At 25.7% G+C, this 13,086-nt stretch overlaps 2 protein-coding genes across 2 annotated transcripts in view; one reads left to right on the top strand and one right to left on the bottom strand.

Annotated features, from left to right (window-relative positions):
* LOC135922516 (tyrosine-protein kinase receptor-like) overlaps positions 1–7,982 on the top strand; it is a 36,560-nt gene extending 28,578 nt beyond the window's left edge. The window contains exons 23-25 of the mRNA XM_065456881.1: positions 1,265–1,501; positions 1,556–1,646; positions 7,848–7,982. Of these exons, the coding sequence (XP_065312953.1) occupies positions 1,265–1,501; positions 1,556–1,646; positions 7,848–7,967 (448 nt within the window). The 3' untranslated portion in view covers positions 7,968–7,982. The remainder of the gene's footprint in view (positions 1–1,264; positions 1,502–1,555; positions 1,647–7,847) is intronic.
* LOC135922517 (synaptosomal-associated protein 25-like) overlaps positions 6,259–13,086 on the bottom strand; it is a 35,241-nt gene continuing 28,413 nt past the window's right edge. The window contains exons 6-8 of the mRNA XM_065456882.1: positions 12,653–12,784; positions 7,193–7,337; positions 6,259–6,945 (exon numbers count right to left, since the gene is read on the bottom strand). Of these exons, the coding sequence (XP_065312954.1) occupies positions 6,880–6,945; positions 7,193–7,337; positions 12,653–12,784 (343 nt within the window). The 3' untranslated portion in view covers positions 6,259–6,879. The remainder of the gene's footprint in view (positions 6,946–7,192; positions 7,338–12,652; positions 12,785–13,086) is intronic.

Below are 13,086 nucleotides of genomic sequence, written 5' to 3'. Positions count from 1 at the left end.
TATAATTTATATTCAAATTAATACTTAACAATCGTCTATCACATATTCACAAAGCGAATATAACAATGTTATATAAATATTTGCACTAATGTTATATAATATTTATTTGACAATGATATAATAAAATAAACAAAAATGTTATATTGATTGATCATTATTTTGAAATTATAATAAAACATTTACATTTTCTATAATTAACCAAACATAATTATAATAAAACATTAGGATTTTTAATAATCATAATCCATATATATTTTTTAATATTTTATTTCTGTAAATTATCCATTGAAGAGAAATCGCGTTTAAAGCCTTTAATAAAATTAACCATTTCGTCCTCCTCTTAATCATTTTCAATTTATCCTGTTAATTCTAAAAAAAATTATGTTTTCTTTGCTCAGGAATTTTAGTGGGATTAACCTAAAATAAAAAATTTTTTTTAATGAAATTTATTACATTCTCTTTGTCATTGTTTGCACTATTTTCTTCACTTAAAACATATTGATAATGACTACAATTAGATTGCAATAAATTCTGAATTAATTGAAACAAGTTTATATTGTGCAATTAATTACCTCTTCTTCTAAGGAAGCATCTACACCATTGCATAATGGAGTAATCATCATTGTTTCAAGGAAAGAGTGCTTCAAAATGAATTCACTTTCTTCTAAATCCAGAGTCTGAAGCTCTCTTTTTTCTTTTCCTCACATTTTAAGCGTTTATATCTTAATTTAGCCTCTAATTCTAATAATTGTAATCAGTATCTAATTGTAATATAACCTAACCTGACATATTATGCTTTATATCTATTTCTTGAAACTCTTTTCCCCTTTTAAATTTATTTTTATGCTTATCACTACTTTATAAGCTAGAATATCTTCAATATCAAATGTATCTAAAATTAAATATATTAGGAATAAAAGAATAAATAGTAATAAATAATTTTTTAAAACTAAAAATGCTGCTTAAAATTACGAATTTGCAAAAATGCAACAAATGAAGCGAAAATTATATGCGATATGCGAATTTTTAATTGCCTACGAAGACATAGTCTTAAATACAAAAAACAACAATTTTATCTTTGTCTAACAAAAAAAATTATTATTCAAAATAAATATTTTAAAAAAATTTGAATTTAGCAAATATCATAAATTAAATTTTAAAATCATTTTTTAATACACTATATTCTATGGATCATATATTTTATACCAATATATTCATTCAGTAAAACTCATTAAATTTAACTTACATTTTATTTTATTTTTAGAGCCGATTATTATAGAAAAAGTGGTAAAACTATGTTACCAGTAAAATGGATGCCACCGGAAGCTTATTTAGATGGACTTTTTTCGACTAAGAGTGATGTATGGGCGTTTGGAATATTATTATGGGAAATATTTACCCTAGGTTACATGCCCTACCCTGGGATCGGTAATCAAGAAGTTATGGTTATAGTGGCTAAAGGAAATAGATTAAATTTTCCGTCCTGCTGTCCTCTCAAAATGTAATTTTAACAAATTTTTATTGCTTTATATATTAATTTACCTTATATTTGTAGCCGAGAAATAATGATGCAATGTTGGTTAAAAGATCCTGCATGCCGTCCAAACTTTCAAGCAATTATCGATTCTATAGAAAGTTGTATTGAAGTAAAAAAAAATAAAAAAAAATAGTCTCGGTTAAGAATTAGTATTCCATGCCATTTTTTTAGTGAAACCTCCCCCCCCCCCACCCCCCATAATATATTTCCACTTTCTTTTATTCCATTTTTGTAAAATATAATATCCTTATACTTAACCCTTTCATTCACGCTAGGAATAAACTCACCATATTTTGTATAATAGTACAAAATTTACCAACCTTTAAAAATTTATTTTATTTTTACATTATACTTTAAACATTATTTTTATAAAATAAATAAATTATGTTTATTCAATACTTTAAAAAAAAATTAGTTAAAATTCGCCATATTGAGATTTTTATTCACATTTTTTTCCAGATTTTTCGCAAACAGATTATAAAAAAATCCACTTTCTTATTATAATATTTTGTACATATATGAAACAACATTTATATATACAACTCTTTTTATATATAATGCATCCATTTTTAATAATTATAATTTTTATAATGGGTTTCAATGAATCCAACTATACAGAATGCCGTCAACTGATGAAAGTGATATTAGTTCCAATTTTATTAATGAATACTCTGCCTCAGAAGATAATATATTCCTTGTAAATTTATTATATAATACTCACACATTTTGCGAAAATAATCCTTGATTAATTCCTACACCATTTATTGACTTTAATAAACCTCTGGGCCGAAAAATATCGGAGTTGCTGAAACTTTATAAAAAATAATTCAATTATTTGTATCTGATTTTTTCTTCAATAATTTTTGACATTTTTAAACTAATTTATATGCAATCCAAAGTATGAAACGGTAAAATAAATTTTTATTTACATTAGTACTTATATAGTTATTATTATATAAATTTAAATCTGCCAATATTTTTTAGCTATAAACATACTAATGGGGATGAAAATACAGCCTAACGGGATTATTGTAGCTTAATACCCGATTTACAAGATCAATATAATAGCCAAACTAATACATATAAATAGGTCAAAATGACGGTCTCTTCATATCCATACAAACGATAAGAATACTTTGGCTCTCCAAAGCGAATATTCTGATCTCTATAAACTTTACAAAATCCGACCTTGTATGACTGAAAACTTTAGAAGGGATGGTATGCTAGCATAAATGATAGTTTATGTGGACAGCTTATCAGCAGAGCCCAGTCATCCAACACTGTCTAATAAAAATTAAGTGTATATGCCAAGAGATGTGCCGCTCACATTTACCTAACCTATAAGATTTTACCTAACCTATAAGATTAGATCAAAGGAGAAGATATTCTAATTCTTCAACAGTTATCGATGAACATCGTTCAGATTAAATATGCTCGGTTTGTGACGTGGTGTTATGTCTCTTAAAGTCGAAATTGTTTTAAACCGTAACACAAAATCATAAATATGTTTATATGAACTAGAGGTATATTGATACCACTTTTTGGAGACCGATCCGATATTCCCGATATTAAATTGATATCGGCCGATTTCCGATATCTTATCTAATTTTGTATTCTGTAAAGATATCAATGGTTTTAATTTTTAATATACTTTTTATTAGTATAACATCTATAATTTTTATACCATACATGTTATTTAAATATATTATAATGTTCAGTTATAGTTTATATTCAATTCAATTGCGATTCTAAAAGTATATAAAATATTTTTACTTAAAAATCACTTATTTATATAATAAGTATAACATTAATTTATTTACATAATAAGTAATAAACAGATATATTATAAAATTTGAAATAAATATCTAAATAAATATTAAAAATTAATATATCGAAGATTTCTTTTTAGAAATACCAAAATTTCCAATTTATCAGAGGTAAGTCTGCGGTGATGGGGACTATATCACTAGCTTCACTAAAAACAGATTCTGAAGTGATTATTAACTTTTATAAACAGAATGCAAAAAAAATAACAATATGGCAGAATGTTTATTAACTAATTATTTCTATTAAAAAAATTAAACATAAAAATGGATTTTAATTTATTTATAAAAAGAAATGGTTCTTAGATATAACTTTTTTTTAAATTTTATATTTTATTGTTGTTAAAAACGCCATTTTGCATCGGATCGGAAAATTTTATAATATTTGCCGATAACCGATATTTCAAAATAGGTAAAATATCGGCCCGATCCGATACAAAATACCGGTACATCCCTAATATGAACAGTGGGATAGCAATTGTCCCACTTTAATATGAAATATTTTTTCACAAATATGTTTATATGATCAGTGGAATAGCAGATGTCCCTCTTTAATTTTTGTAATATCTTATGAAATATTATTTTTTTATTTTTAAAAATAAAATTATATGAGAGTATATATTTATTTTCATTATTAAAAATTTTTCTGTGCATGAAAGGGTTACCCTTTATTAAAACCAATCAGAATATAAAAATCAAAGTCATTATGATGGCTCTTTTAAATAGTTGATTTCCAACTTTGTTCCAATTTTGATATTATTCTATGATAAATATAGAAACAAGATTTAAATATATTTTATGAAAATTGATATCAAAACTATATGTAACTTCCACACGTCCGTGGGCTAGAAAAATGATATACAACCTTTTAAAAAATTTAAACTACACATATTGAAAATTTTTTTTTAGCCCGCCCGTCCATTTTTTAAAATTAATTTGTTGGTATTAATTTAGTCTTTAAATAAAATGTTTTATAAAGTTAAAAATTATTATGGAACACTTGATCTTTCACCATAATATATTTATTATCTAAATCTTTATTTTAATTTTTAGGATCCTCTCACTTTGCTTTTCAAACATCTACCAAGGTCTGGCAAAACGAAACCAAATACTACTGAAGATTTAACGCCAGACGAAAAACTGTTGTTGAATTCTGATTTTAACAATGATGACGATATTTTATTGGAAGACGCATTTAATTCTGAAAGTGAGATTGCTAAAACAAGTAATGACGATCAGATAGAAATAATGAGTTTATCAAACCGAGGGACCAAAATCTCGAAAAATTCACAGTCAACATCTGGCTTAGGTGGCTCTATATCATGGGGATCAAATAACGAAGATGAATATTACAACAATGACACTATTATTAGGAAGATATCTGTGGATTCGTGGTCCAAAAAAAATTATAGGAAAAGAATGTCCGATAGTAGCGACTCTCAAACGTTTTACGAATATTTAGTGCCCCTTAAGGCGGAAGAAACATCGTTGGAAGAAAATACCTTACAAAATTCGGAATGTGTAAGCAACGCTGCTGAGAGTATTCCAGAAGATTTTTGTTCTAATAACCAAAACCATTTTTATGATAATCAATTAACCATAACATCGGTGAACAAGAAGACTGTGCCTCAATTATTTATAAAAAAGTGCAATTCTAACCTTAAGCGCGTAAATAGTTTGCCCTGCAATTATATCCATTTGGTAAACATTAAAAGAGTATACTCGAATGGAAAAAGCTTAACCATCTTGAATAAGAGCTTAAAATCTAACGAAGAAAATTTTACCAGTAATGTGATCGATAAATATGTCGCATATTTTTTAAAAAACCCTATAAAGAATGCCATGTTTAAAGACAAATCAAAGATCATAAATTTCAGCAAAAGTGAAACAAAGCTTAACCAAAGAAGGATAATAAATAAAACTTTGCAAAAAAGTCTATCTTTCAACCAAAATTTCAAAAATTTAATACGAAAAAATATCTTTGGACACTTGGTCGCCGAAACAGTTTGTAAAAACAATTTTGATCATCTATTGATGACCGATAGTGGGATTGAAAATTCTATTTACAAATAGATTATATATGTCTTGTAAATAATTATTTGAATTTAAAATGTAAATATTATTTTTATTAATATAATGAACATAATATATTTTTTTAGTATAAATAAATATATATTTTTTTAAATATTTAATTTTGTAAAAAAATAATGTATTTATAATAATGTAAATAAATCATTTTTTTATAAAAATAAATTTCTAATTACATAAACCTGTACCTTAGATTAGAGGTCTGCAAATGGTAAAAAATTTTAGGTCCGACCCAGCTGGGATTTCGTTTTTGCCCGACACGTCCAAATTTGTACCCGGCTAGGCCGGATTCCCGTATTATTTAAACTAAGAATGTCTGGCCCGGTTTTTTAAATCCAGAAATATATCCTATGGAAATAAGCAAGAATGAAGAGTTTGGTTTCGTGATTTTATTTTTTTGTGAATGGCCAAATATTCAAGAATAATTTTATTTCTATTCTTATTCTCTATTAAACGCGCCTGGCTATCTACCTTTTTCTCGCCCTCCCGTCATATTTTTTTTCAGATGGTCCGGGTACGAGACCGGTGATTATAGATATCTAGTTTAGACTAGTCATCATAACAATTCTAGGAAAGTTTAAAATGATTTTCTTAAACTTATTAGCTAAGATAGATAAGCATGCTTTTGCCCATCACCACGTGATGGTATTGGATAATATGAAATAAAATAAGAATTTTTTTCATAAATATGAATCGTAGCTGATAACCAAGCATTTGAATATAAATATCATTTTATTCAAAAATAAATAAAGCTATCTTTTGCTATAATTTATATAAAACATTCTTAAAATTTATTTTACAAAATATTACAAGGCCCATTTGATATGGTAAATTCCGTTCACATCTAAAAAAAATAATATAAATATTGCAAAATATTTTATAAATAAATATCGATAAAACAAACTTTTAAAAAAAATTAATTTTTTGGGAGTTTTTTAACATTATGCGTTATTTAGCACTTCTTAAATCTTGGAAAATAAAAATGATATTGGAATGATATTATGTTTTGTTTCATAAGATATTAATATTTTCTTTTGGAGATTTAAATTGTTGCGATATTTTAATAATTTATAAAGCTAAAAAGAAATAACATTTAAAATAATAATAATAAAAATCATTAATTGGTCCATATTTTTTTTCTACAAAGAAATATAAAATAAATTATGAATAATAATATTATATACACATAAAATATTGAGGCATGATTTATATCATAGTCAAATAGTTTCTTTACTCTAAATAAATTCCTCATCAATTTATCAAAAAATTTTATGTAAAAAAAAGAAAAGTGGGGTGACTGATTTTCTTATGTTGGTTCCAGGGTTGTCTTTAAAATTATAATAAAACATCGTTTTACAAGAAATTTTGGAAGCTTTTTTCAAAATATAAATAGATCTAAATTCTTCTACATCAATTATTTGCTTTTTTCTTTTAGTTTTTCAAGATTTTAGTGGCGCGCATGTTAGCTTGCTCGATTCTAGATTCATTTGATGTAGCCTGATTAAAAAAATAATAATTTTTACAAAATATTTTAGTAAATATAAATTTTGCAAATTTCAACTGAATTACTAAATCTAAACACATTTTTGATCATTTTGAATAATATATTTTAATAAATATATCATATCTATTTAGTTTAATAATTTAGTACCAATCTTTTTTAAAACTTAATGCTTATGAAGAATTATTTGCATTTATTTATTCAATTCAATTTTTATAATCTGGAGAGAGAGAAAAATAGTACCTTTTGGTTTATTCGGTCGACTTGCCTATTTTGGGATTCGATTTCGTTGCCCATATCTATGGCCATATTTTTGAGATTCCCCACCATGCCACTAACTTGTTCTATATTCTCCTCCATTTCATCCTCCCTGGCGTCGTTAGTTATTCTATTAATAGAATAAATTTTTTTTATATATTTTATTTTGTATAAATTAGAAATCTATTGGGCGGTTATTAGTCCGCCAATTTTAGAGGCGGCGTGGCGGGTTTTCTAAAAATTTTATAAATTAGGCGAGTGGCGAGCAAAGAATTTTAAATATTTTTTCGAGAGAAATGAGTAGAACAAACTTCTATTTATTATAAATCATTTTTTTATTTCATAATATTTGCATATTTTCAAACTTTAATTAAAAATACATTAAAATTAAGAGCCAAACCAGCTATTAATATAATTTTTAAACACTGGGCTGACACAGGTTAAACAAGATTTTTAAATAAATGGGCGGGCGGGTAAATGGAGAGTAAAAAATTTAAAACAAAAGTGGACGGGTGGCTAAAATCCTTCCGCAGATCTCTAGTATAAATATGAAAGGCTGATTTATATTAATATATATATATATATCTTAAATTATAATTATATAAGTAAATTTTAATTTTAAAAAATTATGGTAAAATAGAGATCCAAGCCAGAACGAAGCAAACGGGTATCAAGTTATAAAATAAAATTATGGTCTTGCTTAGATTATAGACAGATAAAAATAACTATCAAGAGGCTAAAGGATGAGTATCGGTTATAATATTGATAAAGTATCCACGCAATTTATAAGGTATAAATGACAATAAAAATATCAATGTCATTTATTTTTCATATTTACAGATGGTGGTTAGAATCAAAGTAGATCAAAATTTTAATTTAAAAAACCTTACAATATTGTTTCTATCATTGATTTTTTTTATAAAAAAAAAGTTTTAAATAACGGATATTTTTAAAAAAAATTTATTGAACTAGAAAACGCTGAATTAATTGTTTTTTAAAAAATATTTTATGATATTGTCAAATTTTACATTAAAAAATGTTAGTTGTACAATTGATTGGCATTACAAATACAAGTGACCTGCAGAGGTCAAAATTTTATGACCAGCCCGAGATTTTTTAATATTTTCAAGCCCAGCCCGGATTTATCCCGATATTTTTAAAATTTATTTGAATAATTTTAATTTTATTTTTCTAAAATTTTCCAAAGGATTAATTTTATGATCAACTTCTTATTTATTTATATTAAATATTTCAATTATAAAAATAATTTAATTAATATGACACGGCAACCAATAATATATATTCACGTACAATATTAATGAATCCAAATTTAAATGGATTTAGGATAAATTATTAATATTGTTAAAAAGTTATTTCTGAAAGATAACTATTATATTATTCCAAAAGTAACTAGTAACATTGATAATTACATTTAAATAATTTATATAACCCATCATTTTTAATATAATTTTTTTTATTCTAAGGAATTTAAATAAAAATATGAATTAATTAAAGAAATAACTGCAATGAAAAACTATACCACATATTTGTATTAAGAAAATATAGAGATAACAAAGAAATAGCCGCAACAGAAAAACCATGCCACATAATTATTTTTATTGAAAAAAGTCATAATATATATTTGTACCAAAAACATATATAAATAACATTTTAATTATATATATTGTGCATCCAAAAAAAAATATATATTTATTTTTCATAAAGATTTAAGCTTATTTTTATTTGGCTTTAACAGTTATTTTCAAAATTTGTGTTTAAAGGGTGTGCTAGTCTTTCTTTAAATTAAGCTCATTCAAAAATAAATACGAATTAAATAAATCTAATTGTCTTCTAAAAATATTATAAAATTTATTCATAAGAAAATATATTAACAGAATATTTTTCAGAGACCTGCAGAGGCGCCATTTGCACGGCCCGGCCCGGTTTTAAATTTTTTAGGCCCGGCCCGGATATTTTTTAAAAAATTTTTTTACGGCCCGGCCCGGATTTAAGGCCCAGCCCGGATAAATTTTAAAAAAAATTTTTACGGCCCGGCCCGGATATTTTTAAAAAAAAAGTTTCAGGCCCGACTCGGAATTTTTTAAAATTATATTCGACCTGGTATATACAAAAATTCACCTATGATATATTTTACCATATTTTTCAGCGAGTATTATCGCTAATTATTTAAAAAATACATGAAAAAAGCAATATTTTGAGAATATTATATTGAATTTATAAAAATTATAAAACTGTTATTTATAAAAATGGATATTTTGAGCATATACTATATTTTTTGCATTTATAAAAATAAAACTAATATTCATAAAAATGGTAATAATATTTTGAGCATATACTATATTTTATATTGCATTTAAAAAAAATAAAACTAATATTTAATTTATAAAAATGGAAAATATTTGGAGAATATAATATATTGTATTTAATTTACTATTTAATTTATAAAATAAAAATAAATCGCTATTTAAAAAAATGCATGTATAATAAATAGTATTTTGAAAATATAATCTAACTGCACAATATTAATATAATTTATTTTATAATTTTTAAATATTTTATATTACATTTATAGGTTGGTTTTTCAGGTGTAAAAATTTTTTATTAATTTTCATGGATTTACCATCACATTTGTGTCTTTTTAGATGTGATGTACCATGTTTATAATTATAAGATAATATACTTGAACAATTCTTACATTGTACGTAGCCAATGTTTTTTTTATTTTCATCTATGATGATGTTAAATTTAGCCCATATTTCAGATTTTAAATTATTATTTGTATTTCTAAAAGAATAAATATTATTTTTAATTTTATTAATTATATCATTAGTATTTTGTGCCATGATATTCCTTTATTTGATTGTTTTGGTAAATATTCTAAAAATTTAGATATGAATTATAAAAAATATATTATTAATACTTGAATATTGGGGCTTATTTAAGATATTCCTTTATTTGATTGTTTTGGTAAAATATGTTGTAAAAATTTAGATATGAATTATAAAAAAATATATTAATACTTTGAATAAATTTGCAGGAAATTAATAATTAGATCGATCTGTGGGTGTTAGGTGTGTTAACCATCACCCAATATTATATTAATCATAACTATAATATAATATAATCTTATAACCATTAACTCATAATGTAAAAATTTTTATAAAAAATATTAAGGCCCGGCCCGAATTTAACAATCTTAGGCCCGGCCCGGATATATTTTAAAAAAATTTTTTTAGGCCCTGCCCGGGTATATTTAAAAAATTTAAAATACGGCCCACGGGTATAGGGCCGGGCCTGCAGGTCTCTGATATTTTTATTGCACAAACAGAATAAATTATTATTAATGATCTGAAAATTAAAATGTATATTAATAAGTTTATTCGTTTAATGCCGAACCAATTTTGAAGTTCTTCGCCAAATCACACTACGTTGTTATGGTAGAGCTAATTACTGGTATGAAAATATAACTTAATAAGTCTTTTGAATAATTCGCGATTTTTAAATTCTGGGTCTTGTTTATTACATCTTTGTTAATATTGGGGAATTCGTGTCTATGCACGAGAAATCCCATATTTAAATTTTTCCTTATATCTTGGAATTCATGAAATTATTATTGACATAAAGAACCACTTAACTTGCGTCAATAATAGAATATAGGAACAAAATGTAAATATAGATATTATGTTAGATAAAAGTTTTTATCCTTAAGAATTATATTTTAGTATTTATAAGTGCTCATAATTTTGTTGTCCTTATCTTGATTGATCAGAATTGGCGTAATTAAATCCCGTAGAAAGAGAGGGTAGTCACCTTCGAACCCAGGAACTTCATCCTTCTGTAAATACTTATTGATTTGAACATCTCTTCTGGAGTGATAATTGAAACGGAATCGCTGGTTGTAATAACCTCAGATGGAAATGAATGTTCACTAGGTTTTAGTAAGACAATGCGGCCGCTGGAAGTGTGTTAGCCCTTTAAGTTTTCTGAAAAAATTATGATGCCGTATTTGGTAAAAAAAAAATTTTTTAATAAAACCTACACACACATATGAAAAAATATCTTAATAATATATTCGTGGTGGTTTCATTTTATATGATCAACTCCTTATATAAAGGTTGAAAGGTGGTCTTATATTTGTACTACCATGACCAAAAGTGTTATCGGAGGTGCAGAGTCTGAGTACCATATGTCAATTGTTTATTTTGTTGCCAACCAAGTTTGCTCTAAATTTTATACCATATTGATTTTTATTACAAGTGATGTATATTCCTATGAAGTTCATAATTTATGGTAAATGAAGCCTGTTTCGGTAAAAGAATTCCCAATAGCGGCAAGAATTGGATTTGCGACCAAATAAAAGATGTTCCTGTAAATCAAACTAGGTTATGAAGGTCGAGGAATTGATCATTAAATGAATTAATGACATGTGTCCGGAATATTGATATCTAAAATGTTTGTTATTGGATTAGAATCATGGGTTAATATTAGATAGAATTTCTAGATTTCCGGATGTAATGGAGAACAGTGCGGAATTGCTTTGAGAGGAATAAAAGGGATGGAACCAGTGGTCCATATAAATTGTGAACTCTTAAATGTACTAAAATAGAATTCTTATGATGTGGGCAGAGGCTTCTATATAACATAATATATATTAACATTTTATACTTATATTATATTATTATTGATGTAGGTTAAGTAGTTTTTTATGTCAAATAATCTCACAAATTCCGTGGATAATTTCTCTTGCGTATACACGATTTTCCAATCCAATAATTAATCAGTAGGCGTCTAGAATTTAAAAATTGCTAAATATATAACTGACTCATTGAGTTATAGTTTCATACCAATAATCAGCTCTACCCTAAAAACGTATTATCTGGCGATGAATTCCTTTAAAGACATCGGTGATCAAATCAAAAAAATTATGGGGAGTTTCGCGAAGGCATCAATTAGGATAACAACAACTATCTTTAGCCCCTTATTCACAGTTAGCGCGAATTTGAGCGAGGAATACAAAAATGCACCATATTTTATATACTTAGCCGCGAATTCGCTCTAACTTTTAATGCAGGGTAAGACAAACTATGTATGTTTTACCTAGATGATTAGAATTCTCCCTCCCAATTTTGTTATAAATTTCTAATTTTTTATTATCCCAATACACAATTTTTTGGTCTTAAACTAAAAAAAAAATTCAAAATATATTGCTTTGTTTGGCTCTTGTTACATTAGCATTTATCATAATTATCTTATATTTTAAATTTGGATTTTTATTATTAGATATTTAATATATCAAAATGATTAATATGATATAATTTAAAAAAAATTTTTATTAGTCCAGCACCGATTTAAATTTTTTTTTTTTTGGGGGGGGGGGGGGGATAAATCTATGATATATTATTTATGTAAGAATATTTTAGTAACCTGACGATAAAACCCGATGAAGGTCCCTTGCCATTTCTTTCATCTATAACCCTTGGCTGGCCACTGACTATTTTGCCGTCGTCGGAAGATTTCCACGTTTTTTCGTATGTGGAACCCTTTTCAAAATTTTTTCTATCATTTTTTTTTAATTTGAGTTAGTGATATCTTATAAGGCGCATATAAATATCAACCTTTTATTAAATATTTTTGGTAAACAAATCAAAGAGGGAACAAAGATTTTTAATCTTGCTTGATCAAAGTTTAGAAAACAACCGGCATCCGCTGACTCGAAACAGTGACAAATATATAAACCGGAAATAACTTTATTTTAAAATTTACTGAAATCCGAACGAGTGTTGTTAAACGGCTCGATTTGAGCCGATTTTTAAAAAGGGCTAACTCAATATTTTAGTTAGAAAATACTGCCTAAGCCT

Source organism: Gordionus sp. m RMFG-2023, chromosome 1 (assembly GCF_954871325.1).
Source record: "Gordionus sp. m RMFG-2023 chromosome 1, tfGorSpeb1-WG-v2, whole genome shotgun sequence".
In the NCBI taxonomy this organism is placed as follows: Eukaryota; Metazoa; Nematomorpha; class Gordioida; order Chordodea; family Parachordodidae; genus Gordionus; species Gordionus sp. m RMFG-2023.
This window is presented reverse-complemented; position numbering and strand designations above follow the sequence as displayed.